Source organism: Pagrus major, chromosome 18, assembly GCF_040436345.1.
Source record: "Pagrus major chromosome 18, Pma_NU_1.0".
Lineage (NCBI taxonomy): Eukaryota > Metazoa > Chordata > Actinopteri > Spariformes > Sparidae > Pagrus > Pagrus major.
In genome coordinates, this window is record NC_133232.1 from 13333032 (window position 1) to 13360059 (window position 27028).

Sequence of the window (27028 nt, forward strand, 5' to 3'; positions counted from 1 at the left end):
GTGATTCAGTTTGAAATGTCTCTTAATGTATTAGTCAGCCATTATGGATCCCATGGCTCATACCTGCAGACATGCCTGCCTTTTATCTCCACACACACACTGCAACCACCCACCACCCCCAACAAGAGAGGGTGGGGGTAAAAAAAGAAGGAACAGAAAGAAAGAAAGAAAAGAGTAACGGCAGAGTGGATGAGAGGGGGCAGTGATCATGGTGGAAACGGTGAATAATGGCACGGCCGCAGGACTGAAACAAATCACCTGTAGATGATTCTATTATGTGCAGTCACAGAGGAGCTGTTCACTGCTGGCTGCTCTGCAACCTGCTTAAAAGCCATTCACTCAGGACACAACCAATGAAATGAGAATTTAATTATGTTTATCATTGTGTGATAGACATCATCGCTGAGAAAGATTTCTGTGGTGATTACAGACTCCACTGAGAAATCATCTAGCTGTGGTGAGGATACTCATGGAGCTGGTCATGTGAAGGTGGTCAGGATCTATTGTGATCGTGATTTCTCAAAGGACTACTGAAAAAGCATCTCCATCCAACTCTTGCCAGTTGATAATGATCTCCTGTTAATTACCTAAATTATTAAGAATTTAATTAAAATGTTAAAGAGTTAAATTACCTTTTATGGATATAGCCTTTATTTGAAAAAGCACATTTTCCAGAAGGCCTACTCAAGAGATACAGCAGTCTACAGTTAAATATAAATGAGGAATATGGTTATGCAAAAAATGAAACTTAACATAAAAAATACACAAAAAGAAAATGAAAAAAAAATACAAATTACAAATAATAGCAGTAATAAATATAAAATATGATATATTAATGTATGAAATATACTGTATATATTCAAATGATGAAAAACATGTCAGTGTGTCTGTAAAAGAAATATTGTCACTGCAATGTGTATTTTGTTTGTTCAAATTGTAGTATGGACCAGGACCGAGGGGTAAGAGGAGCGAGGCTGGTGGTTCTATAGACATTTTTTGAGATTAAAGCAGCATCCTTTTTGTTTTTTAGATTCTAATCACAGAGCTTTGTGTTTTCAAACAAACAAAGAAGTATGTCAAAACATTGTTTTAATTTCTCATTTTCATAAAAGCCCTTTGGGTGTTGCAAATTAGCATCTGCTACAAAAACTCTGATATTTGCATCACACAGCTGTTTCATTTGGTCTATGTATATTGTATCTGTCCCTATCAAATAAATAATAAATACATAAATAAATATATAAGCAACATCCAATCAAATTTTCAAAATTAAGTTTGCTGACAATGCTTTAATATATGACAAACTGATGTTATAAACATGAAATGGTCGCAGTTTCAGTTTTGGAAAAGTTATTAACCTTACTTATGTAATATAAGTTAAAAACAAATCAATCTTGACACTTATTCACACACAGGACCTGAACCACAGTTTCCCAGAGGAAAGGTCCATGTATGGGGTTCTTCCAGAAATGATGTTACCACGGTTAACTAAAGCGTCAGAGTTGGAAGCGCAGGGCCTCTGAGCAGGCTGCTGTATTTGAAGTGTTGGGGGTGAGAACAGGGGCAACAGATCAGGAAACACTCAACTGAGAGGGCGATGAGGTGTATTTGGTGGTTTGGAGGACATCTTGCTGGCAATTTGTGATGAAAGCAGGCAGAGGCCACAGATATGTTTATGTTGAGGATAGAGGGCACCGGAAGCAAGAGAGTTATTGGAAATTAGGTCATCATTCTGAGCAACATTAAAGTATTACAAAACCTTATGCTAGATAAAATGCTCTTAAAGCACCATACACCTCTGAATTTATCGATTGTCAGCTCGGACTTTGATCAGATCACAGGCTACATGGGTGTAGTGATGGAAGGGTTAACTCTCGCCCCTACTCGGTTCCGTGCGGCAGATCAAATGGAACAAGTTCATTACAGAGACGAGGCGGATCGTTCCGCTGCATCCATCATCCATCCATCAGCCATTAGTTCTGTCTTCCAGATTCCCAGAGAACCTGTTGGGATCGGGGAGACGAAGCAATCAGCCCACCATCCGCCTTTGATAGAGAATCAGAGAATTCCATGAAGCCGACCCGGCTGTGACCTTGAGGCTGTAGCGCGATTTCATTACGGGGGAGGTTGAGACAATAGAGGCGAGGCATCTGAGCAGCACACAGAGCTGCTTGCTAAATGGAAAGTGCACTGAAACATGATGATTTCATTGTGTTCGCACTTACTGGAGATGTGTACGGCAGTGGGAAACAGAGAAACACAATATGTGCACGTGGCAGGCACACAGAGGCATCAGGGTTTAGAGAGAACGACCCATAACTGATAAGATCCCCAGTTCAATAAACACAACAGTCTTGTCAATTCCGTCTTGAGAGAGGCACTGACTTCCTGACTGAATAAAGCCTTTCAGACAACGAAACAGGCTGGCTTAATCTGTCTGTTCAAGTACTGGCTTTCAAACACAGGTGTGTAATGGACATGCTCTGTAATAACTCTGTACAAACAGGACAGGACAGTGTCTGAGCATTATCTAGCTTTTCACATCACAGCTCTCTTTGTGACTTCACCTAAAAAGATTTCCGAGGAATCCGATTACCTCAAAATTAGTACTTCTACTACAATTACTAACAATTTTTAAGCTGTTTAGCTCATACAACTTACATTTATTAGTCTATGTTGCTTGGTAATTATGAGCTAATTAGTTTCCAGACTTTTTTAAGTTCAACTTATAAAGTTTACAGTGTACGTTATGGAAATAATGTATGCCACTGTCACTAGCAGTGTTGATGCCGAAGAACAGGGCTGGGTTAGAAAATAATTATACGACAGAAGTAAAGTGTCCTCAGTTCTCAGGCTGCAGCAGAGATGGATTTTAAAACTTATGCTGGAGTTGAAGTGAGGGAGAGGAATGCTTTCCCCTACTTCGCAAAACTTGATCCCAGAAGATTTTGTCATCAATTCATCATTTATGAAACATAATATAGTATTCTGCTGCCTATTTTAGACAGTGTGACAGTGCCTGCCAGAGTTATGAATGACAAGGTGTTCCTTTTTCGCACACCGGACCTCTCAGGTCATTCTAGCTGTGCCTAGAATTAGATCCAGGTCCAGTAAGGGTGCCTTCAGTTACTGTGGTGCTGCTCTGTGACAAGCTGTCTGAAGGTCCATCCCAACTGTGTCCACATTAAAAACCCTCAAAACTCCCCTATTCTCCAGGGCCTATAGTTAATTACTGAGAGAGAGAGAGAGGGAGAGGATGTAAGTGTGTGTGTGTGTGTGTGTGTGTGTGTGTGTGTGTACTCATATGACAATGCAGTATTGCATAAAGTACCCAAGAGTCATACTTGAGTAAAATTCAAGATAAGGTGTTGCCCTTCCGTGTCCACCTGTGTCTCGCGTGTCATCAGCCCTCCCTCTTGTCTTTGTCTGTTTGTTCCTGAGTTACCACCCTGTGTTTCTCACCCATGTTACTTCCAGTGTCGTCTAGTGTCTCCCCGTGTTTTCTGGTTTTTGTTCCTGGCTTCATGTCTCTGCTTAGATCTCTTCATCACTGGTTTGAACTTTGCTTTTGGTTTGTACCAAAATTAGCTTATTGGCTAATTTTAGCATGCTATAAACCCTAACCCTAACCCTGAACTAAGATACTTGACATAGTGAACATTACCTGGAAAATGGCAGCATGTTAACATTGTCATTCTGTTAGTATGCTGATGTTAAAGCAAACACTGTCTACAACCTCACAGGGCCGCTAGCATGGCAATAAACAGTCGAGTTTCCACACACACACACACACACACACACACACACACACACACACACACACACACACACACACACACACACACACACACACACAAATAACAGTTTTATAGACAGATCTTACATGAAAAGAATCTCCTTAACAACTTATAACTGTCTCATTTACAGTATTTCATGTCTAATGACACTGACTTCCTTTTTGTTTAAGAAATGATCCTGTAATGACAAATGTATTTCTGTGCTCTTTCTGAGAAGGTGAAAGGAGCTGTGCACTGAATATCTCTGAGTGTAAACTTGTTCCCGCTGTGGCCTTTATGTTAATGTGGCAGCATTCACTTCAGACTGGAGCTGTGTTGGAAGTGTTATGGAAATGTTATTCAGTCTGAACTACTAAGATTGCCGTTATGCCCTTGTCGTAAAACCTATTCAAACATGAGACCGACATGTAAAATTACTCGAACATTTACATAATAAAGCATGCATCTGAAAGGAGCTTAAAAAGCGGCAGCTAAACATCTCAGTTTTAGTTGTGCACATACACACATCGCTCACACAAAACACATTCCCAGTGAATATAGTTGCAGCGTGACCCTGAGAGCAGCTCGAGATGAACGATGCAGCTGTGAGTAGATTTGTTTAAAAAGCCAGGCGTCCCGTTCTCCCTGTTATCAGCGCCATGCCGGGCTCTCCCACCATCTGAATTATCTTTTCTTGACATTATAATTCAGTGCACACTTGACAGTGCTGTTTTCTCCCTCAGAAAATATAATTTCTGTACATTTGATTTGCTCCCCTTTTTGTTTTCTCATTATCTGTAAAACATGTTGTCTACCTCTCCACCCATTTCTAACCCTCTACAATTTCACAGAGGAAGTAGAAAATGAAAAGTCACGCTGCGTATCTTCATATGAAAGTGCCCAGGTTCAATTTTCTTCCTTCCCACTTTTCAAAATACTTCTTATAATAAATAGGTCTTGGCTGCAATTCACTGGAAAATGAATCCAGAACATGATGATAAATGTGCGTAGAATAATTCCCTGGATGATAAAAGGAGGGGACTTCCTTTTTAGTGGTGTACAGAGCTGGCTTCCCCATTTTTTTCCGCTCGATGTATAATATCCTGTTCCAGCCCAGCCATTGGGTTATTGGGTTATTACAGAGTATTCTGATCAGACAGTCTTCTTTCATCAGGCTACATCAAAAGCAAACCATCATTACTTTGTGATGAACAATGACCTTTCTCTGAGCTAAAGCTGAATTTATGATGCAACGTGAATCTGCCCTAATCAATAGTTTCATATTAACAATGAATCAAATGACTACGGTCACTTGTAGTAACAAACACACTCGCACAGACTTATCATGAACTCTTCTCATTGGCATTATAGACAACAAATTAAGTGTTTTAGTTCAGTCTCATGCTCTCCTCAGCCTACAGCAGGCAGCCGTTTTCAATGAAAAAGCTCTATATACCCACTGTACTCTACCTGCTCAGCAGCAAACAGCAGACAGAGGCAGTTAGAGACTTGCTGGTGAACAGAGTGCAGCACTTAGCAGCTAAAGAGCCTGATTCTTTTTTTAGGTGGACAGAAACATAACTTCAAATGAATTCTAATAATGCTCTGTGTCTGCTGTGTAGTAACTATCTGCCAGCCTCTTCACCACATACAGTAAACTCTCTAAGCTGATCATATTTCACTGTTGTGTGATTTATCTTCCTCTCCTTAGTGGTATGCTTATCAATACATTTTGCTGTAACTCTGTGAAATTTAGGGTCCACATTGAGGACGATTTGCACAATGGTAGACATCAAACTTGAACACCATCATATTGTGTAGGTCAAAGCAGCCACAGCAAGTACAGTCAACAACAGCAATGAGATGAAGAGGGAAGTGAGATCCGATCACAAGTTGGTCACTAGACGCATGTTTAAAAGCATAATACCAGGTGTGAACTTTTCTCCTGTGATTGGATCATCAAACCTCATAGTTTGTAAAAAATCAGCGTGGTGAGGATTTTGTCCATAGTATTTGTGACATTTCTCAGGGTGGTGAAAAACAGTTTGTCCATCCGCTGTCCTGTTTGGCTCCTCAGGAGCTGTGCAGAAGACGGGACAGCTGGTTCTGAGGACAGTGATGGCCGTATTGAACGTCAGTAGAATTCAATGGATGGATGCTTCAGTGGTGCTGATGCAACACTGTCGTTTCACTTCGACTCTGTATTCCGGGGAGGACTGTGCTCAACAGCCTATTGACAGTTTCTGTAAACACTAATTCTGTGTTGGCCATGGAGAAAGAATATTGGCACAAACAATTGGCTACTGGCAGCTTAACTTCAAAATCTGTTGGTCAAACCATCTGCAGTAGAGTGGAGAAAATGTGAGTTAAAAGCAGCAGAAAGGGACGGAGGATGATATACGAGGAAGGAAAGAGAAGATGTGAAAGATCTAAGACTCCTGTGACCTGAGGAACCTCTGTTCAGGGCATTAAAGATCCACTATTGATTCCATTATGGCTGGGTGACTTTATAGACAGCTCTGCATCGGAGCCATCAGGAGCTGTATACCTTAATTAATAGACAGAGAAGGAATGCTGTGTTTGTGTAGATGTTCGATCATTGGCCAATGTTTCCTCCTCCGCTAAATCAATGAGCCTGTCGAGACTCCTTCATATCTTATCAGCACCTTGGCTGATCCCTTAAACGGACTGGGATTACATCACAATGTAGGGTCAGGGGGCATCGTGCTGGCGCAACGGGAGAAAATCGCCTCAGGAGGAATACGCTTCTGACCCCTCATCTCCCTCATTTTCCCCCTTTACTCGAGATAATATCACACACTTGCCTGAGCAAAGAAAATCAATATGCCTTAGCTAAGTTTGAAACCACAGCTACTCATTAAAAAGAGAGGGAGCAAACACGCTGTTCGGAGTATTGGTACAACCCAGGCGAGTTAAGCTGCAGGGATTGTTATCATTGTTAAGCAAATAGATCCACAGAGGGAGAGATAGAAAGGAGAGAAATAATAAGATTTACTCCCTGTGCTATTAGCAAACTGTATCTTCCTGCAGACTGACAGGGGGAGCCACCCCCTTGGAGTCACTGAATGCCCATCTCAGCACACAGGGAATTAGCTAACTGTTGATATGGAGGAGGTTGAATTGTAAAGCAGAATAAAGCTGTGCTCTCTGACTGTCCTCTAAACACCTGGCTCACAGTGTGACTGCATATTAGTGAGCAACAAAGACATATGGCACCACCTTTGGTTTGTCATGTGTTTATTTTAAAGCAAGAGACAGTTCTCGCTTAAGAAAAAGGTTTGTTTTTATGTACTTTACACACACCAAACATTTTTTCCACCTTGAAATTGTTAAAGGGATACTGTGAAGGATTTTCTGTCGCTGTTTCTTTGGGATGGTGAGCCACCAACACAAAGCATTTGTATTTGACAACCTCTATCTTGCTCCAGAATCGCTGATGCCTAGAAACATCCCAAACACAGCAAAATACTAAGACAATACAAAAATACAGATACAGACAATCCCAAAGTCAATAATTTACCTTTAAGAAGATTGCCAGCTAAATGCCTTTACAGCAATCTTATTGTAACAAACTTTATTTAGCCCCAAGTAACAGAAACGTCCACCTTCCAGGTAGGTCAGGGCTAGTCATGTCAAGTCAATTTTTTATGTAGCACCAATCTACAACAAAAGTTATGTGATGGCATTTTTCAATTGGAGCATGTCTAGACCATACTCTTTAATTTAATAATTTACAGAGACCCTTCATTCCACCTATGAGCAAGCACTTGGCAATGGTGGTGAGAAAAAAATGCCTTTTAACAGGCAGACACCCGAGCTTCAATCAGATTCCAGATAATACAAAATAATTACTTGCCCCCCTAAGCTTTTTTGAAGGTTTACAGTATTAGTTAAATACAAAGAATCTAATCTTTCATTTGTTCACAGTAATGATGTATTAATTGTAACACATGTATCAGCACTTTTCCTTCCCTCATACATGTGGCCAGATTTATCATATAATTATGTGTGACTTTTACCTTCTTTGGGTGCTGATATGGGTCACAGGTTTGTGGCAGCAGAGTGGAGAGCAGAGTTTCTCTGTATTGGGTGACCAAAACTCTCCAGTAGATCTTTATAGTGGATTGGAGTGTGCTGCTCTTTCTGCCTTCCAAGAATCTACCCCCTCCCATTGTGCTTTGCTCATTGACATTTCCAGATGTGAGTAGTTCACAAAGGCTGTGACTGAGGAGAGAGGCTGACATTTTGTGTCTCTGCGAGTGCTTGACAATGGCTGAGAAGCACTGACATTTATGAAAGTGTCGAGCGGAGCACTCCTAAGATTTTTGTATTATGAGAAAGAGAGGAAAATTACACATTACACATTTATATCTGTTGCGGTAATCTGTGCTCTTGGATGTCAGATAAAAAAGAAAGAGAAAAAGATGAGTGGTAGGAGAAGCAAAGTACAGGAAGAAGGGACCAGAAATGGGAGAGAGAGGGGAATAAAGGAAGGATGATAGAATAAATACAACAACCTAGTTGCAATTCTCAAGTGGCTCACTGTGTGAAAGCGTCTTCAGTCTTTTCCTCCTAAACCTCCCTCAACTGCTGCAGACAGCTCCCTGAAGTATAGAAAGCCTTCTGCTGTTGATCTTGTATGAAAAAGGTACAAACTGTTCTGCACAAACAGACCATTGAATAATAATGACACCGCTCTGGGAAACAAATTCACAAGTGCCTGTACAAGATTTGCACAGGCTCACAGAGAAAGAACACAGACTGAACAAGGGTAGATAAATCAGATTATTCCACTGTTGAATTCCACAATTAAAAATTCAAAATGTTCAGTACTTTAAAAAAGGCTTTAACGCACATTAACTCCATCATTGATCATCACTCTATTCTCTCTCTTTAGTAATATCAGGTGTGGGGATGCCTCACACCCTGCGTCTCCCTCGTTGGTCAGTTATACCGGTTACATCTTTTAAAGCTGGTTATAACTATACATCTGCATGCAGAAGTAACTGTCTCATTGGAATACTGGGACAAATGTGGTTTGCCTTATGCTCGTATCAGACACAGTATAGAACTCATAGTGTCCCTGTCCAACAGGCATGAGATGTCTGAAAAAAAACAAACCAAAAACTTTCTAATGGAAGACAACTGATTCTGTATTCAGATCGCCTTACAAGCAGGGTTGGAATAACCTTCTTCCTGAATAAAAGTAACAAAGCAAAGCAGCTTATTATGACCCATATTTATATTTCTTGTTAGGCGGTAAGTAAGTTGTTAGTAATTATTGCAGCAGCAAAGGAGGAAGTCAGGTGGAGTAGGATGAAGAGCAAAGCCCACTGAGGGAAGAGGTCAGGGATAGAGGGACAGGTTGATCAAGCACAGGACTTCCACCCAGGAGACCAATGTTTGTGCCCAGTGTGAAACCAAAGGTCAACAGCAACTTACTGATGCAACTGAAGCTACATATGTGATGTAGGTATGTTTCTAACTGAAGTTAAATAACTGACATTGTTATTTTACCCAAACCACAATGTTTTCCTTAAACCTACAGTAACCACGTAGTTTTCGCTCCTAAATCTCATGTCATGTTTTTTAGGAACAGTAATATACAGTATGTCATTTTGGGAGTCACTGCCAATCAACCTATTCAGTTGTTTTGGTATGAGGATGTGTTGCAGTTATTGGTAATTTGATTAAACCAGAAAAACTTAAGTGGACTGCACATAATTGAGCTAGAACACTTTAAAAGAAGTTGTAAACACCCAATGAGTTATGATAATGATTTTAGGTAAAGACATCATCATCTGCTAAAATCAGGAGTCCTACATTTTCATTTTTCACCTGACAAAGGTCTGAGATCCTAAATGTCATGAATCACAGTGTTCACAGTCAGTATATGTTTTTATCCTAGGCATTTGTCAAGGCTTTCTGGTGTGTAGAAATCTTCACTGATTTAATGAAACGCCTTATTATGTAGGGCAATGTAGGCATGACATGAACTAAATGAATGAAGGCCTTAAAATAACATCAGAAGACAGAACCTGAGGATTTGGTAAAAATGCATCAGAAACATCAAAGCCCTTACCATTTTAGTTTATATTGGGCTTTAGTTTTGCCACAGTAATTTGCAATCAATGAGACTAAAACTAACTGTTCCATAGTTTACCTGAGGGTCATATAAGGCAGTTACCCACTTTGCCTTGTTGGTGATCTGACATATACCGTATATGTCTTCCCAGGCAGGCACTGTGTGGTCTGATTGCACCAATAGAAACCTCATATCATCTGACAAAGTAAGCCACACTAACAGTGTGTACAGTATGTATTTTATGCCTGTGTGGTCGGATCTGACACAATCATTAAACTGAGAAGAAGCACTGTGACTGTGAAGATTAACTGTGCCTGTGGGCTTCTCAGGATTAATACAACCTTATTACACAAAGAAGTCACGTCAGAATATGTGTGCTATCGATACTGATCCTAACCACTATATATATTGCACGAGACAAATGTATGACAGCATTTATTCTACAACTGATCTCTGTATACAAATAGATCTCGGATTTCACCAGTCAGCGGACAACAGCACTACTAGCAAATATGTCAATATGAAATGTATAGAAAACCAATGTTTTCTCAGCCCAAGATCCAATGGTGAACACATAGTATTTCTCTTAGCTCATTGAAAACTCACTGAAAAAAATCTAATATCAAAACATGAGAGAGGTTGGCTTCTTTAGTATCTTAAGTTTACTAAATAATCATATTTAAGTTTATTAGACTACCATTAACAGATACAGTATGCTTCAAATGAGCTAGGCTGCCCAATAGGGACAAAAGTGTTTATAGCTATTCTCAATGGTGATACATGCAGTCGGAGCAAAAGGTCTGCCATCGCAACCTCTTGTGGCTGCATCCCACTGTCTCCTTGATCCCTCCAAGAATTCTGGTATGTGTGGATTGCCACAGTAAAGCAAGATAAATCAACACAGCTGAGGACAGCATATTGAAAAATGCACTGTCTCGTGTTTTTAATGCCACAAAGAGGTATGAGGGTGATGTATGAGGGTCTTAAAGGGTTGTCCCATTTCGTAGGACGAGATTTGAACCATTACCCCTTGTAACTCTGTTTTGAGGGGCAAGGAGGCACTCGAAAACGAAGGGTAGGGGTGAAAATTGGAAATGGGTCTGATCCTCCAAGCACTCATTTTTAAGCCAACCCAGTCGCCAGAATAAATGTTGACATGTTGTTTCTAAACTATGGCTATGCTGAAACTGCACATTTATTTTATGTTGTAACTTTATATTTCTTTAGGTTTAATCTTCAATTTTATGTTGTAACAACACCATGCTTATCCTCTGGTTAGGTTTTAACACCATGCGTAACATCCACGCAGTCTTTTCAGTCTGTAATTGTGATGTTGCAAGTTGGCAAAAATGATTTGAAAAGTGTGAATTAGGGTGACATTTTATTTAGAGCTGTTTATTTCACTAAATTGTGTTACAGGATTACATCTACAGTTTAAAAAACCTTCACTATGATCTCACATCTCACAGTCCTGTTGTTACCCCTGTTTTGACTGTCCTCTGTAAATATGTTTGTCAGTGTGCATTATGATAATTATAATGATAATGATCTTTATGTAAATAAACAAATAAATACATGATCTTTATACACGTTCTTTATATAAGATTATTTTCCTGTATGATTGGGGAGTAAGAATCCTTCAGGTGTAACAGGCACTATATAAGGGCTGTAGCCGTGCGTAATGGCCGTGCCACATGATACAATAGCTGCTTTGGTGTTGCTAGAGGACATTGCTAATGCGCAATTTAGGCTAGAGCGAGTTTTCAAGGACCGTACTGATGTTCTGGTCCATGATTATGACCTCATCAAGCAGAAAGAGCATGGGGATCCCCTCTCCTCTTACTGTAACTCGCACACTCTTGGCCTCTCACTTGAAATCAGACCACTTTTAACTCCTCCAAAGTCTGTGGCTCTGAACTCACGGCGTTCACCGCTTCTGTCACTTTCTGCTGTTTCACTTGCTTTATTTCGTTGCTAAAGGCAGAACTGAAGCCTCCAAATAATACTCTTTTTCATCTGTAAGCTTGATCAATCATTACATCAAGTCCATGGTCTGCAAAATTACGCTTCCTGTTTCCATTTCTCTTCAACAGGTCGACAAATCAGGTCATTCGGGGCGTGTTCAGTGCTATTTATAGTGAATTGTGGGGATGGTCAGACAGCTTGCGCTCGTGCGTACAATTTCAGGATGATTGAGACGTATGAGGAAAAGATACATGGGAACAGACGTACGTGGGGTTTTATACATCTGTCCAAAAGACTGTATGCATGTTTCCTGCTTTGTGTGTACACAGATTTCCCAAGTTTTGTGGCCACAAACATGGCTGGAAATTGTCCTGTCTCATTAAAAATAACCAGTGGTTTCACACTTTGTTGAAACACGAACAGTGGTCTCTCGCATGGCAGCCATCTCACCTAGCTTTGACTTCACCACCATCCCCTCCACCTTCCAACGGGAAAGTCAGCTAATAGACATGTAATGTGAATGTGATGTGACACATAGTGTAGAAATGTATGAGACATACAATTTTGAATGAATCTGTAGTTTGCAGAAACATAAAATGCCTTTGTTTTAAATTGGTGACTGGCCTGTAGAAGCATATGGAAGTCTCTGGTGAAAGTGCAACAAAGTGTCTTCCTGTCCATACTTTGTACTTCATTTCTCTTATTTTACCTTATGAGTTATCACTGCCGTTTTAATCCTCATGGTTCCCCACATTATTCTGTTTGCAATCATACATCCTTCAATGCCTTTGCCTGTTTTTTTTTTTTATTGCCTCCATCTGGCCTCTTCCTACCCTCCAACAACACCCCCTCCCTCCCCCGACCCTGTCTACTGCAGCAGAGCCTCAGCTGTGATAAAGACGGAACATGCTCTCGGAGCTCGTCATGCTACGCTTCCCGTTCTGCAGCACTGATATTCTGACACTGATCGCCATCAAACTGTCAACAACAGACAGGGACTGAGGGCTGAGGGTGGGTGGAGGTGCCGGGGGAAGCTAGCTTATTTTTCCTCATAAATAATTTTCACTCAACAGAAACGATGAGCTGAAGCAGGATTTACTATTAATTTCTGTCTCCTGTTTTCTGGAGAGAGTAAATTGAGATGGATGATGCCTAGTGTTTGCCGGGGGCCTGCTGGAGAGATGTGGGAAAGGCCAACCTATAGCCTTGCAGGGCCCTGAGTTAAGTCATAGCTCGGTGAGGCCTTGATTCACTTCATGGAGAAGGATTAGGCTGACATGATGCTCATGAACTCACTTGAAGGGCCCTTTGCATTTAACACTGTCCAGGCAGTAAACCAATCACAGCAAACATAAGGTGCTCATCTGTCCTTTGCTGTCACTTTGAATTCAGATGGAGATTTGTTTACAATTTACTGTGACATCCTAAGTATTGATCGAGGTGCCAGTAGTGATTCGGTTTGGGGAACTGAAGCATTCATGCGGGAAGAAATGTTTTATCTTTCATAGGCAGATTTGCTAAGCTATGGAAGTCCGTCATTGTTCTTGTGATAAAATCAATCTGAATTGGGGACTCTGATATTTATATATCCACATTCTGTATAAATCTGTCTTTGAACTCTGCTGAGCCTCACAGTCTGTCAGTCTTAGCTCAACATGGCCTTTATCCACTGGAGGGGGAGGAGGAGCAGGGTGCACTGTTTTAGCAGACCAAACAGCATTAATGCTTCCAATTGACTGGTTTACTCAGCACATCCACCAAATGGGCTACACCACCTCCTTCTGCAGAAATGAAATATCACAAAATGTATCAGCACATAAAAATATGTTTGTCCAACTTTGTTCCTCAGCAAGAATTCTTGATAACTGGTATCTGTATTACACTAGAGTTTGTTGGTACAGGTACATTTTTGCTGGAAGATGAAATGTTTTAATTTATTACACTCCATTGTTTTCTGCTGTGGACAGGTGATCCCGACATTTTAGCCACTCTAGGTGTTGATAGATCGGTATAAAGGTCTGTACTGACATTCATCATTCCCCATAATTCATTTCCCAATCAATATACTGGGGTAATCTGCTGATGTTTTCTCTAACACCACCAGCTGGTTGACATTTGTGATTTTAAGTAAAATATTTGACAACTTTTTTAATGAATTACATGAAATCTGGTGCAGACGTTCACGTTCCCAACAGGAGGAACTTTCCCTGATTGTTTATGTGTCATCGTCATCAGGTTTGTCCAACACTTTGGTTGATAGAATTCCTGCACAAATAATAATGACATCTCCATCAGCCTCAGTTGTACTTTGTGTACAATTATATATCAAACTAAAGTTAAAGGAATAGTTCACTCTAAAACAAAATTCAGTCATTATCGACTCACCCACATGCTGATGAGAAGTCCAGTATAGTTTCTTATTCCTCAAAGTGCAGCTGGAGACCCGCGGGGGTACTCTCCTGCAGCAAAAATCCATATAACGAGCGTAAGTGGCGCCCGAGATGAAAAGGTCCATAAAACTACACAAAAACTTTGTAATATTCCTCCATACTGCTCGTCCGCTGCAATCCAAGTGTCCTGAAGTGGCGACATCCAGTACTTATACCGGTATTTATATCCCGCTTTGAGTGACGAGCGACACACAAACACAAGAGGGATTTGCCTGCACTAGTGATTTGAAACTTTGACACTCACAGCAGGATGTAAATACCGGTGTGTATCTATCGCGAGTTCTGTTCATCTTGTCTGGTGCGGCTTCCGTAGTGCAAGCGCTGTAAGGGAAACTCGCGTGCACGCGGGAGCGTGCCTCCAGGCAAATATAGTATAGTGACTGTTTAGGCTAGAAAAATTATATGGGGAGCGCATTGGCAGAAAGAAATACATCATACATCAACGCCGGTTGTGGACTAGCGTTCGTCTGCCATTTTTCTCTCAGCGCAATGCATGATGGTAAATATTGCTTGGTTAGTGACCATCGGTTGTACACTACTTTTCGCGATGCATTGTGGGATACTTTGTGGGAATCCACTATATAGGGTATAATAATTCCCACTAGACATCTGGACAGCACTACAAAATGGCGTACTCACTATGTAGAGCACTATATAGGGAGTAGTGAGTGATTTCGGACACAACTAGACTCCCCCACTAGTTTACCACCTGGGCCATACTAATTCAACCACCTGTTTCCCATTAACTCAACCACCCATGCTATAATATATTCAATAATTCAATCACCTGTGCAGACCTACATAGGTGAGTTTAACACTTTCTCTCTCATTCATCTCAAATTCTCACACTTGTTTGCACTTCAGTGAGCTAAAAGCAAAAATGCTCACTCAATGGATTATTACACAGACACTGGACTACCTGAAAGATTGCTCCTACACAAGAACAGCCATCTACTATATGTAGTCAAATGCAGTGAGGAAGACTAATACGTTTACTACACTTGAACAAGAGCACTATTCACCTCGCGTTTGGTCTGAAGGCCTCATTATATATGTTGGATAGGGAGGGTTTGAAAGATAAGTGAAGGAGGATATTTATGTCAAAGTAGAGAAACCATCCCCCAACAGAGGTGGAGTTGTACGCCACCACTTATTCCCCACCTACAATGCTGTCCTTTCATCCCTTTTCAGGAGATTTTACAACCATTCACATTTGGCCTCATGTGACAACTTCAACCACTGTCATTTACACTTGACCTCAGGTGACTCCAACAACTCAACCTAACAAACCAGGTGGTGTCAATGACCTTGATAATGACTCCAAATAGGTTAAATACCTGAGACCTCCCATCACTCAGTATCTACACCCAAGTCCAGTTGCTCTAGATTCAGCCCTCCTTGGATGACTAGACACTCTGTATGTTCCACATACTTTCTAAAATCTTTAAATTATGACAACTATTGTACCCATGTCCCATCTGCTTTGACCTAATGTATATGTTCATGTCTTTGTCATAATAATGCTTGAGGGCAGGGGACTGCTTCAACAGAGCTTTGTGATTACATACTACATCACTTAACAATCTACAATCTGTAATCTCCAGTGGCCATGAAGAATGAGTGACCTTTGACTCAGGAGAAGTGACTTTGTTAATGACTTAATTGAAATACTGTCTGGAATTGTGATAAACATTCTGATTATTGGCAGGAATACATTTAACTGAAGGTTTCATAAACAGTGTTGACAAACTTTCTTACAGCGCAGTGGAAATACATTTACGAATCATTTGATAAGACTTCAGTAGCAAACGTGTTTTTAGGGTTTTTCCGCAAGACCTGTACTGGGTCGTCCTGTCTCTCCTGTACCACAAACTGTGTTCTACTTTCTTGTATAACATGAAATGCTCATGAAAAGGAAGTGGGTTGTTGACAAATAAGAAGCAAAAAATCATTCTTTTGTAAAACACATTTTTTGAAGAATATATATATATATTCATGTAGTTTGAAATCTGATATTTGAGAATATATAAGTGATCACTAACTTTTTCAATTATTTCACTGTTTTTTTGAACATCTTCTCTGACCTGTACCATAAATATGTCCTATGGTGTGACGTAAAAAAAAATAAGGAAAAAAACCTTAAATACTACACAAATAGCATGAGACAGATTCATCTTAATTGTGAGACACTTATTTTCATAGTGTTATTTATTTGATGAGAAATTACGAATGACACTATTTTTTCCCCATGACTTGTTGAACGTTTTCAATAAATGCAATAAATGCGAGTCAAACTTTGATGTCAACCTTTCAAAACTGTTGAAAAAATTATAATAATTCAAGGTGAATGATGATTATATACCCCCTAATGCAATACTCAACCTTTTTTAAAGATATTTTTTGACATACAAATACATTTTTGGTTCTTTTTTGTGTGTTACACCATAGGACATTATGTCACACTAAAGGACAAAACAGAAAATATTTTAATTGATGTAGCTATTGCATTTAAAAACACTGAAAATGGTCAAGGGAATAAAAATTGTTTTAAAAAAAGACCTTGTCCTCCAGTGTGACATATTTGTCCTTCGGTGTGACACCTTTAGCTGTCACTGACATTTCTGTTACACTAAAGGACATTTCAGCCTTTTGTGTGAGTTAATGACCATGCTATTCCTAGCTAACCTGTCTTTAGCAGTTAGCAGTTAGCATTTGTATAATTTTCCATAATTATGTAGTTTACCAACAGTTTTTAATTGAAAAATATAATTTAGTGACGTCACACCAAAGGACAACAAAACTGAACACTTTCATAGTGGTTCGGAAAAAGTTAAATATTTGAATAGTGCTGAGACAAGAACTTACCATGTACTCATGTCATTGGCTTCATAGGAGGCTTCAGTAACAGGGATTTGAATGGGGTCCTTCAATTAAATAAAGTTGTTCGTGGAATTGCCCAATTTAAAATCAGAATAAGGTGTCACACTGAAGGACATGTTTTTTTGTGACAAAATGTATCAAGTTCCTATGCATTTAGAAATATATGGATGAAAAAGTGATTGCCATTTATTAAAATAAACACTTGTAAAATTATGCCTGACTTATTTATAAACATTTTATGCTTTTTAAAAAAAACTTATAAAAGTTTTGATTTATTTAACTATGCATGTGACAGTCACACCATAGGACAATTTTGAGATTTGACTCAAAAATTTAAAAAATCTAATAACAAAGCAGTTTTATAGCAACAGGTCCATGTAAAACAAATACATGTTTAACCATTTACTGTATTTTAAATGCTGAGAATACTAATTATATTCATTTTTATCTTCTGTGACAGTGAAAAATACATGTCGTGTCAACAACCAAAGTACAGATTTCTGCTAATGCCAATATCCCCCTGGCAAGCTCTAACTGTTATTTAGGGTTATAATGATTACACTGACTGCCACGCTACTACCAGTGTCATAATGAATCATTTATAACTTCTGAGGGGTTCAATCGATTGGGGAGTATGGGGTGGGAAAAGGGTTTGATGCATGGCCTGATTAAGACATGGCTCTGTGCTTACAGGACACATGTCCACACAGACAGGACAGGGGCTTAATGGATTAGTCTCAACTGTGTTTTTTGTGTCTTGAGCCACCAGGGACTCAATAATCTGTGGCTCAGGGCACCTGTCAGTCACTGTGCTCCTGGATACCAGGGTAATGTCGTATTCTGCCGTCCCTTGTTTGTTACAAATGCTCATCAGGCAGCAGTGCTACAGCATCATCACTGATTAAATCAACATGTATGATACTAGATAACACTGTGATCTTCCCTGAAAGACATCATACAGCCATTTAAAGGCAATAAGTTACTTTACAATATTACAATTTGTGTAGAGTAATGCGTTAATAATTACACAAATAACAGAAGTACCACTAGGCATCATAAAATGGAGGAGAGTAATATTGTTTTGCTGCTATAGCCTCGGATTAACCTGGTCTTATATGAGCTCTATTGACTGGTCTCTATTGACTATAAATTCAAAACTTATTGTTTATAATCAGTTTTCATCTGTTCTGTGTTCAGCTATGTTAAGAAAACAACTGGAAAATCTGCACTCTGTCTGACTCGGTCCTAAAGCAGTCTGTGAGGCGGGACTTTACACCATAACACATTAAAATAGCTTGGCTCCCATACAGCCCTACACTGCTGAAAAGGGAATATAATTGGCTCCAATAGCTGATGATTGATTTGTTGATAGCCAATAACAGCTCATTCTACCATGGCTGCAAAGATGCATGAAAGAGCTGACCGACCTTCCAAACTGGGACCACTTGCAATACTGCAGGGGCTGTCCTGGGGAGAAAACTACACAGACAAAGGTGGAGATACTTTCATGTAGTTGGCAGCAACATAACCAAAACAACATTCCATCAACACCGGACAGGAAGAATAGATAATATGTCTCCTGTCACAAGAAGTAATGTTTTGGTTTGAAGAACAAATTTGGCAGACAGTGAGCAATGGATTATTTTGATCAGTGAACCCTTACAGACCAAAAGAATATAAATGATCAAAAAATGATTTTAGTTAGGACTTGATGAGTGCTTCAAATGTAGAGAGTCACAGTTTTTTTCCATCTTTTCTGCTTACTATGCTGGCAAATCTGAATTAACTATTTTTCAGTTCTTCTGGTTTCAGTTCAATGAACTGAACACTTGAATTGTGGAGAATCTAACTGATCTAACAATGTATAGCATGTCTTTATTGACAAAAGTTTAAACATTTATATTTTTATGAGCTGCTTTGTACAAACTTGAATGGATTGCCGATTACGTGGTGGATGTTTAAAAACATCTATAAACACTTAATTTGGGCTGGTAAAGCGTTACTGGACATAGAAGGTGTAATAATATTACCACAAATCCTATTAGAAACATGTTTTTAATACTCAGTTACTGCTTAAAATAACAATTCCTGTGACACATTACTTTTGTAGTGTGTTTCCCCAACACTGACGGTAGTACATGTGTTTATTTCAGGACGGTGGAGCTGTGATGTATATAGCATCATGTGTAACCTGATTTAAACAGTGCAGTGTTTTTCTATCCTGTTTCTATGGCCCTCCTGTCCTGCACATTCCCTGTTCTAAAACATCTGACTCAAATGAATGGCTCGCTATCAGGCTTCAGCAGAGCTTGATGATGAGCTGATCATTTGAGTCAGGTGTGTTGGGTCAGGGAACATATAAAAAATGCCAGGCAGGAGAGCCACAGAAACAGGATCGAAAAACACTGAAATAGTGTATAAAACATACCAGTAAAACTGAAGCATGCTGCTTTAATCTTTAAAAGCAGCCCAACTCTTTATATTGTATATAGAAGAGTTGGAAGTATGATTAAACAAAATACTAGCTTAAAATTAAGTAAATATAATACACTTCTAAACCATAAATTCCTGCCAGTTCACAGCTACTGTTGTCACTTAGCAATCATCAATCATCCATTTCATCATCAATCATCCATTTCAATGACTTTTCAAAAACCAGTAGGAAGTAATCAAATTTTGACCTAAATAAAAATAGCTACACCACAATTTAAAAACTGCTCAACTGAAGGCTAAAGTCCTACTCTTAAAGATTTAAAATCTTTATATGCAAAGTAACTGTGTCCACCAGAGAAATCTGATTAGCTGTGAGATATAATGGAGAATAAGTGGAATTAAAAATACAAATCTTCAAAGCTGTAGTTTGTGAGAAAATATATTTTATCAATAACTACTCAATAACTAAACCAAATTACACTCAATTATTAGTGACTAGAACAGTAAGCCTTTTGAACATTTGGGCCCCTCCATTACTGTATACTGATGTGCCTCAGCCATAAGTTACTGCCATTCATAGTCATTTTGAGCAGCTAAGAATGTTTTCCTCCACTTGGCATCCTGTCTAACAACACCCCTTAGCCTTTTTAAAATCACTGTGATGCTTGGCCCTGAGTGGCTTATTGCTTAAGTACTCTCTCTGATCAATCATGGAGGCAATGTTTTGATTGTATGTTTAAATATCAGTGAGTTCTCTGCCTGTTGGGATCGTACTGCTTAGGCAAATCCTTGGGATAAGTAAGGAAGGTGGTGATGGCTGCAAATGCTGCGGTCACTGTGTGTCCACTGTCATTTGATCAGATTGATGAAGTGCTGATAGATTTCTCTCTTGACTGATCACTGCTCTCTGGCTGTGGGTTGGGCAGCATGCCTTGGACTGTTTCCTCAGGAGATTACACACATGCACGCACGCACGCACGCACGCACGCACGCACACACACACAGTAAAGTGCTTATTTATGATAGTGAATTATATTCTGTTCATCCTTTTCTGGCTGTTGTGCAAACAAACTGCCATCTGTTTATTTTAAACAAACTGGAATTGTAAGATTGCAGGAAAAGACACATTAAGCACCAATTCAATCATCAGCAGGTTGAGCTCTGCATTTTGGCCAGTAAATACAAATTTTGTAAAAAAAAAAGGGAAGAAACCTGGTTTTTGGTTGAGGTGCTACTAGCAAGCAGCAGCTGGAGAAACTTGTCAGCCACCGTTTTTGAATCTCAATATGTCCTCAGTTGATCAGTGAAGTTTGTTGAAAAGAGCTAAATTCATGAGTGATCCAAGCACACATTTATTCTTAGTTAGTTCTGGGTCATAACATAGACAAACTGACATTTATAAAACACCAGGTAGAAACAACAGAGACTGTGATAGTGATTTAAAGATGTTTCTTTTTTCTTGTATGTATTTTCCCACCATTTTTGTGCCTTTATTACATGTAATAGGGAGATGAGAGGAAAGGGAAGTGAGATAGATGCAAAAGGTCCAATTTGTAAGATAGTTGATCGTTGAGTCTTGTTTCCAACTCGTCAAATACTGAGGCTTTGGATTGGTAGGTCACGTCAGCCAATAGGGTCACTCACATGGTTACGTACGTACATAACTTAACTAAGCCCTGTGCTTGTTTTACCTAACCATCCAACCCGTCCTCCTCCCCATACAGACTTTGTTGCTCTTTATTGTAATTACTTGTCTTACAAAAAACTTAAATGTGTATCATAAAAAGCTGCTAGCACAGTCGACCTATACAGTGTTTATTCTGATGAGGATGGGCTGCAGTTATTGCAGGTAAATGAATACATTGACAATGAGCATTTTGTAGATTTGTTCAGGATCAACATTTTATGGCTTGGCAAAAAGTTTTCACCAACATTTTCTCATGAGTGAGTACAAAATGTAATTGGAGTACGAGGCAGGGTCACATGTACATAGTTTTATCGTTGATCCCAGTAAGAGTTGTTGTGACAGCAACTTTCTCCAGATCTCCATACACTAAAAGATCATCTGGGAGATAAAGTGAATCCATTATTTTGTTATTGTCTGACTTTTATTTTGCAATTTTATGTTGATTAAGATTGCACAGGTTTCATAAATCAGATATATGCTTTGCCTGTTTTTGTCCTTTTCTTCTATTTTTCTCGTGTTTGAGTGGTTAAATAAAAAGAAAACATTTTGAATATGGAAACAATGGTAAATGAGGCCCAAGCATTGAAAAGAGTCCCAGAAAGAGGTTTGGAATAGAATAATTTAAGATTTTTAAAACAAGTCCACATCCTAACCCCAGGCTCTCTCTCATTAAGATGAGAACAAGCAAAATGTCCTCACGTTGGAGGATTTTCTTTCTCTTTCCTTCTATCCTCATCTCACTTATTCTGCTTCATTTCCATATCCCTGTGTCCATGCAGACAAGTGAGCAACTTTCTCATTAGACTCCACGTGTATTCATATTCAAACTTACCTACTTAAACAGTCACCTCTCTAACACTGATTCACCTTCCTGCAGTGATTCATCTCCACATTTACAGGCCAGATTCCTTTCAATGGAACCGTAGAGATTCTCAGCAGGAAAACGGCGCTTCTCGTGTGTGAACGGACCCATTCCAAACGCTCAGCTTTCCAATTATAGTACATCCCGCTTAACTGATGCTTATTAATTCCTTCAAACTCATTATGGCATGCAAAATAGGGCTCTCCCATGAGATGAATACTAATGAAAGAAGAAACTTCTCGGCAGTGCTGCTGCCGTCAGAAGTCTGTTCTGTTTAGATGTTTGCTTTAAGCCCCAGCACAAAATAAATGCTCCTGGAAAAGAGCATTTCTAAAGAGTCCAATAGTGGGATGACTGTAAGGGAGCATTGATCAGAATCTGTGGTAATCGCTTGTGACAGGAGGCACCTGCAGTACTTGTGCAGTGGTGTGTATGGATTACGTCTAGACTTGAAGAGGGTCCTACAGTAGAGTGCTTGTAGTTGGAGTAAATAAAGCTCCCCTGACTGACACTGAGCCAGCAGGGCCAGGCCATAGGGCTAACCCAAACAAAACACTTCAATCTCTCACCGTTGCTCTCCACTGCTCCCTGAGGGCTTGATTGATTGATTCGCCGGCCAATCAGAGTACATTGATCTCAGAACCCGACCTCCCCACCCCCAACTCCCCAGGCCTCCTCTCTGTCCATTCATCTGCTGGCTGTCAGAAGTATTCACTGGAGGGCTGTAGCTGTGGAGACCCGCACTTTTAAACACACTTCTGCTGCTTTCTGAAAAGAAATGCTTTACAGTGCCTCGTATTGTTATGGAATCCTCCCTGGATCCCATTGCTTTTGCTTTCATGAGACTCGTGGGTCATTCATATACAGTTTCATGATATTAAAAGCTCAATTAGTTTCGGTTCTTAGCGTATGTGGTTTTTACCTTTTTGTATTTCCTCCACAAACAGTGTTGGAAGTTGGAGTACTTCAAAAGCTTGGATGGACATAAAACTCTTGAGTGAATAATCAGTACAAAGTGAGCCACAGGATTAGTAAAATAACAGGTTTTCAATATAAAGTCAAAGATACAAACCTATGTATATAAAAACATAAGGACAGCAGCTTGATAGAACTCATGTTAGTAATAGTCAGCTGAACACTGAGTGAAATTTACACCTCTTCCTCTTAAAGTCCCGGTGGTAAGAGGAAACACATATCAGCAGGGGAACAGACTTTGACACAACAACAGTGCTCTTCATCGAGTGAATGCCCATCCGTTCACTCTTGTTTTACCTCTGCTTCTATCACTCTCCCTCTTCACCTTCTTTGCCTCCTCCATCAGCAGGGTTCTTTTTCTTTTGGAGTGTAGACTTTTCACAATAAGTCCAGTTGTTCCACCGTCACCTGGGGATAGTGACCGGGGATAACAATGCCTCTTCCTGTTTTGGTTGTGCAACGGCAGACACATTTCCTTTGTGCCTTAATTCAACCTTCATTTTTCCAGGAAAACTCCAGCCCAGTGGCAGCCTGAATAGCATAGTGATAGTGAGATTTATAGGGAACCAATCTATACATGGATGATGTAAGATTTGTATGCCCATTACATTGAGCAATCAGTATTTACTTCAGAATGATAGATTAAAGCAAAAAGCTATCTGTTGCCAGTTTAAGTATTGCCGATGTTCATTGAAGAGACACATCCATAAACCTCAGAAATCGTCTAAAAATAGGCGCTTCAGATCCTGACTTGTAATCGTAATTTATATTTTCTTTATATCAAAAGTAAATCAGGTGACTGTTGTCTGTCCATTAATTCATTGTGATGAAATCTTTAAAAATCTTTTTTTTAATTGATAAATGTTTTGACAGAAGTAATTCTCAGAATCTCACTTACCTCTAAATATTCATTACATGTATTTGTTGTGTGTTGGAACATACAACCAAACACAAATATGGTAAAACTGTATTTGCAATTAATACTGTTCTACAACGTGTAAAAAATACCACTGACATGTAATCATTACTGAATATGATACAAATAAAGAAACAATATGACACGTTTAGTGACAACGCCAGAAGCCGCTAAATAAATGTAGTAAAAACCAAGAAAAACAGCCTGGAGCTCAAAAGGTTAAAACTCTGCTGTGTATAATGTCAATCTGAAGCTTAACACTTAAAAAATGATGATCAAACATTTCAATGTTAATTAGTTCATTCTGAGATTCTGGACAAATGTTGGATTCATTTGTCACTTAGTCCATGTTGTTTATTCCCAATTGTAACATTCTGAATTTACTACAGCTTTGACTCTGCAATGGTTAAGACTCATTGCTGTCTGAGAGCCATCTGCCACAGGGACAGTGTCCATATTGGATGAATCTACCACACAGTGTTTACTCTCACAACCTTGACCATACTGCAGTTGCCAAATGCAGAGAAAGGATTTTTAAGAATATAGGCAGTGGATGTTTATAAGAGTTGTCTTTGAATGTAGTTTCAGGGTTTTACAGTATTGTCCAAAGTTAGAAAATTGTTTAACACTATTCACTTATCCATGTTTGACTTACCCTAAGGAGGATTGGTGTGCATTTGATGCATCTCCCTCTTGTTTTTAATCATGTAGTGACTACAATAAAAGCTTGTAAACTTTGTATACTTTAATGAAGCAATGTGTCTTTAATTTTGGGGGGAATCCATCTTATGTGGACACCGATAAGAGTGTTTGTTTGGCAAGTGTTCCTTTCCTTTTTTGCCAAACTGATCATAAAAGGTTTTAAGGTATGAGCCAATATTCTTCTGAAAAAGCACGCTCACTCTAACTGAGGTGCTTCTTCCAACGTTAGTGATAAGTTTAATAGAAAGCTCTATGTAATCATGACTGCTGGCTATTGTGAAAGCATCTTTTCCAATTATAACAATTCAACTGATAAATCACTAATAACTATTGTGTCTCTTTCTTTAACAGGGGGGATATTCGAGTCCATTGAAAGTGGTCCATCAGGCGCTGAGGAACTAGCCTTTAAATTTGCTTTAAACACAATCAACAGGAACAGAACCCTACTGCCAAACACCACGCTCACCTACGACATCCAAAGGATAAACATCTATGACAGCTTCGAAGCCTCCAGGAAAGGTATTTATGTTTGTGATTGGAAGATCCGCCTCCGGTGTTGGCATGCTCTTGGCTGCTGTTTGTGTGTAAATGAATGTGTGTGTGTGCACATATGCTATGCCATAACTGCTTTGAATTGTAAATGTATTCCCCGTTCGAGGCTTGTGAGCTGCAGTGGCTTAGATTGTGACAATTATAATCAGGCGAGGGAGAAATGGCTGAGCACTTCAAATGTAAACAGAGAGAATTGATTGGTTCCAGGTAATGACTCAGCGGCAGTAATTCAAAGACCTGTTTGGCCCCCAGAGACAGCCAATAAAGTGCTATAATCTATCAGTTTTGTGTGTGCATCAGGCTGACATTTCAAGTCTCTTATCAATTACGGGCCATTATATCCTGTCTCAGTGATTTAGCCAACTCCCTTATATCAAATAAGGTGATTAGAGGGCACAGTTGAGCTAATACAAAGATGCTCAGTTGTTTGTATGTGTTCCGAATGCAATTTCATGACAGCGAGTTCAAATTGAGTCGCACCTTTAGTTTCATCTTTATCTTTGTGTTGTGGAACTGTGATGTACGAGATTCTGTGTAATCAGTATCAGTAGAAAGATTTCTTCACGATATGGCCAAAAATGTTTGAGCAACTTATTACACAGAGACACAAATGTTCCCATTTACTCCCAGTCAGCCACAAGAGCATTAATGAGGTTGCCCACTGATGCTGGCTGACAACGTCTGGCTTGCAGTCTGCTTTTCTCAGTACCACATGAAATACTGCATTTGATTAATTCTCTCTATTATATTACATATTTGTGCTATCGGATTTTTAGTCTCAATGAGGCATTCCTGTTGAAAGGATAAGGATATTCTATAGTTTCCTGATTGTAAACAAATCCCATGACAGAAATGTGTGTCTGTCTCTCAGTACTTTGTAACTTCCTTTCCCTCTCTGTGGCTCTCAGCATCAAGCCCAATGGTTCCTCCTGAATGTATACATAGCTAAAAATGGCTCATATATGTTGTTTATTTTTTAAAAGAAGGCTGAGTAATTTCCTGTAACAGCTGGTCACTGTAGTTTGGAGCAAAGTTTGTAGTTAGCGCTGTCACACGTAGTACTAATAAAATATTTTGTTGCTAGGTCTAGGGGATTAAATGACCACACATGGACATACCATTACATACATGAAATCCGCTGATTTTCAACAACAAGAAAAGATACAGACCTCACTTGAACCCTATTCCAGCCCAGTCACAGGATAAAATCTTGACAACTAATGCTTCTGCAAACCACTGAAACATTTACATTTGTATGTGTCACAGGCCTATGTAATATGCCATATTACTTTCACATTACATGTTTAAGACCTGACTGTCGTATTGGAGGGTGAAGGGGACAGTGGTGAGTTACAGGCACGAAGGTTGCAGAGCCAGCGACCACAATTCAAGACTGTGTTTCAACATTTGTAACCATGAGACAGCTTGATATTTACTTTTTCTCTTTTTTTCAGGTTCTTTTTTATTGGTATTTTGAACAAGTGCTGTACAAACAGCAGTACAGATCATCCCCTACAAATAGATTATCAAATTTTCTTTAATTTTAGACAAGACATACTGTCCTGAAGCCATTGAGTGTGTGAGTAGAGCAGCCCCCTTCTACCTGAGTAAAATTACCCATCATGCCAAAAGATAGGTAAGGGACAGAGAATCACACTTAGCTTTCAGTAGCCCCTTCTCCTCATTAACACTGAATAGTGCTATAAGTGGGTTGGGTTCTATAA

General features: G+C 39.4%; 1 protein-coding gene across 3 annotated transcripts in view; it reads left to right on the forward strand.

Moving 5' to 3' along the window:
• Window positions 1-27028, forward strand: part of grik2 (glutamate receptor, ionotropic, kainate 2) — a 301017-nt gene that overhangs the window by 57689 nt on the left and 216300 nt on the right. For all 3 annotated transcript variants that reach the window (XM_073486919.1, XM_073486920.1, XM_073486921.1), the window contains exon 2: window positions 25104-25271. In XM_073486919.1, coding sequence (XP_073343020.1) covers window positions 25104-25271 — 168 coding nt within the window. The remainder of the gene's footprint in view (window positions 1-25103; window positions 25272-27028) is intronic.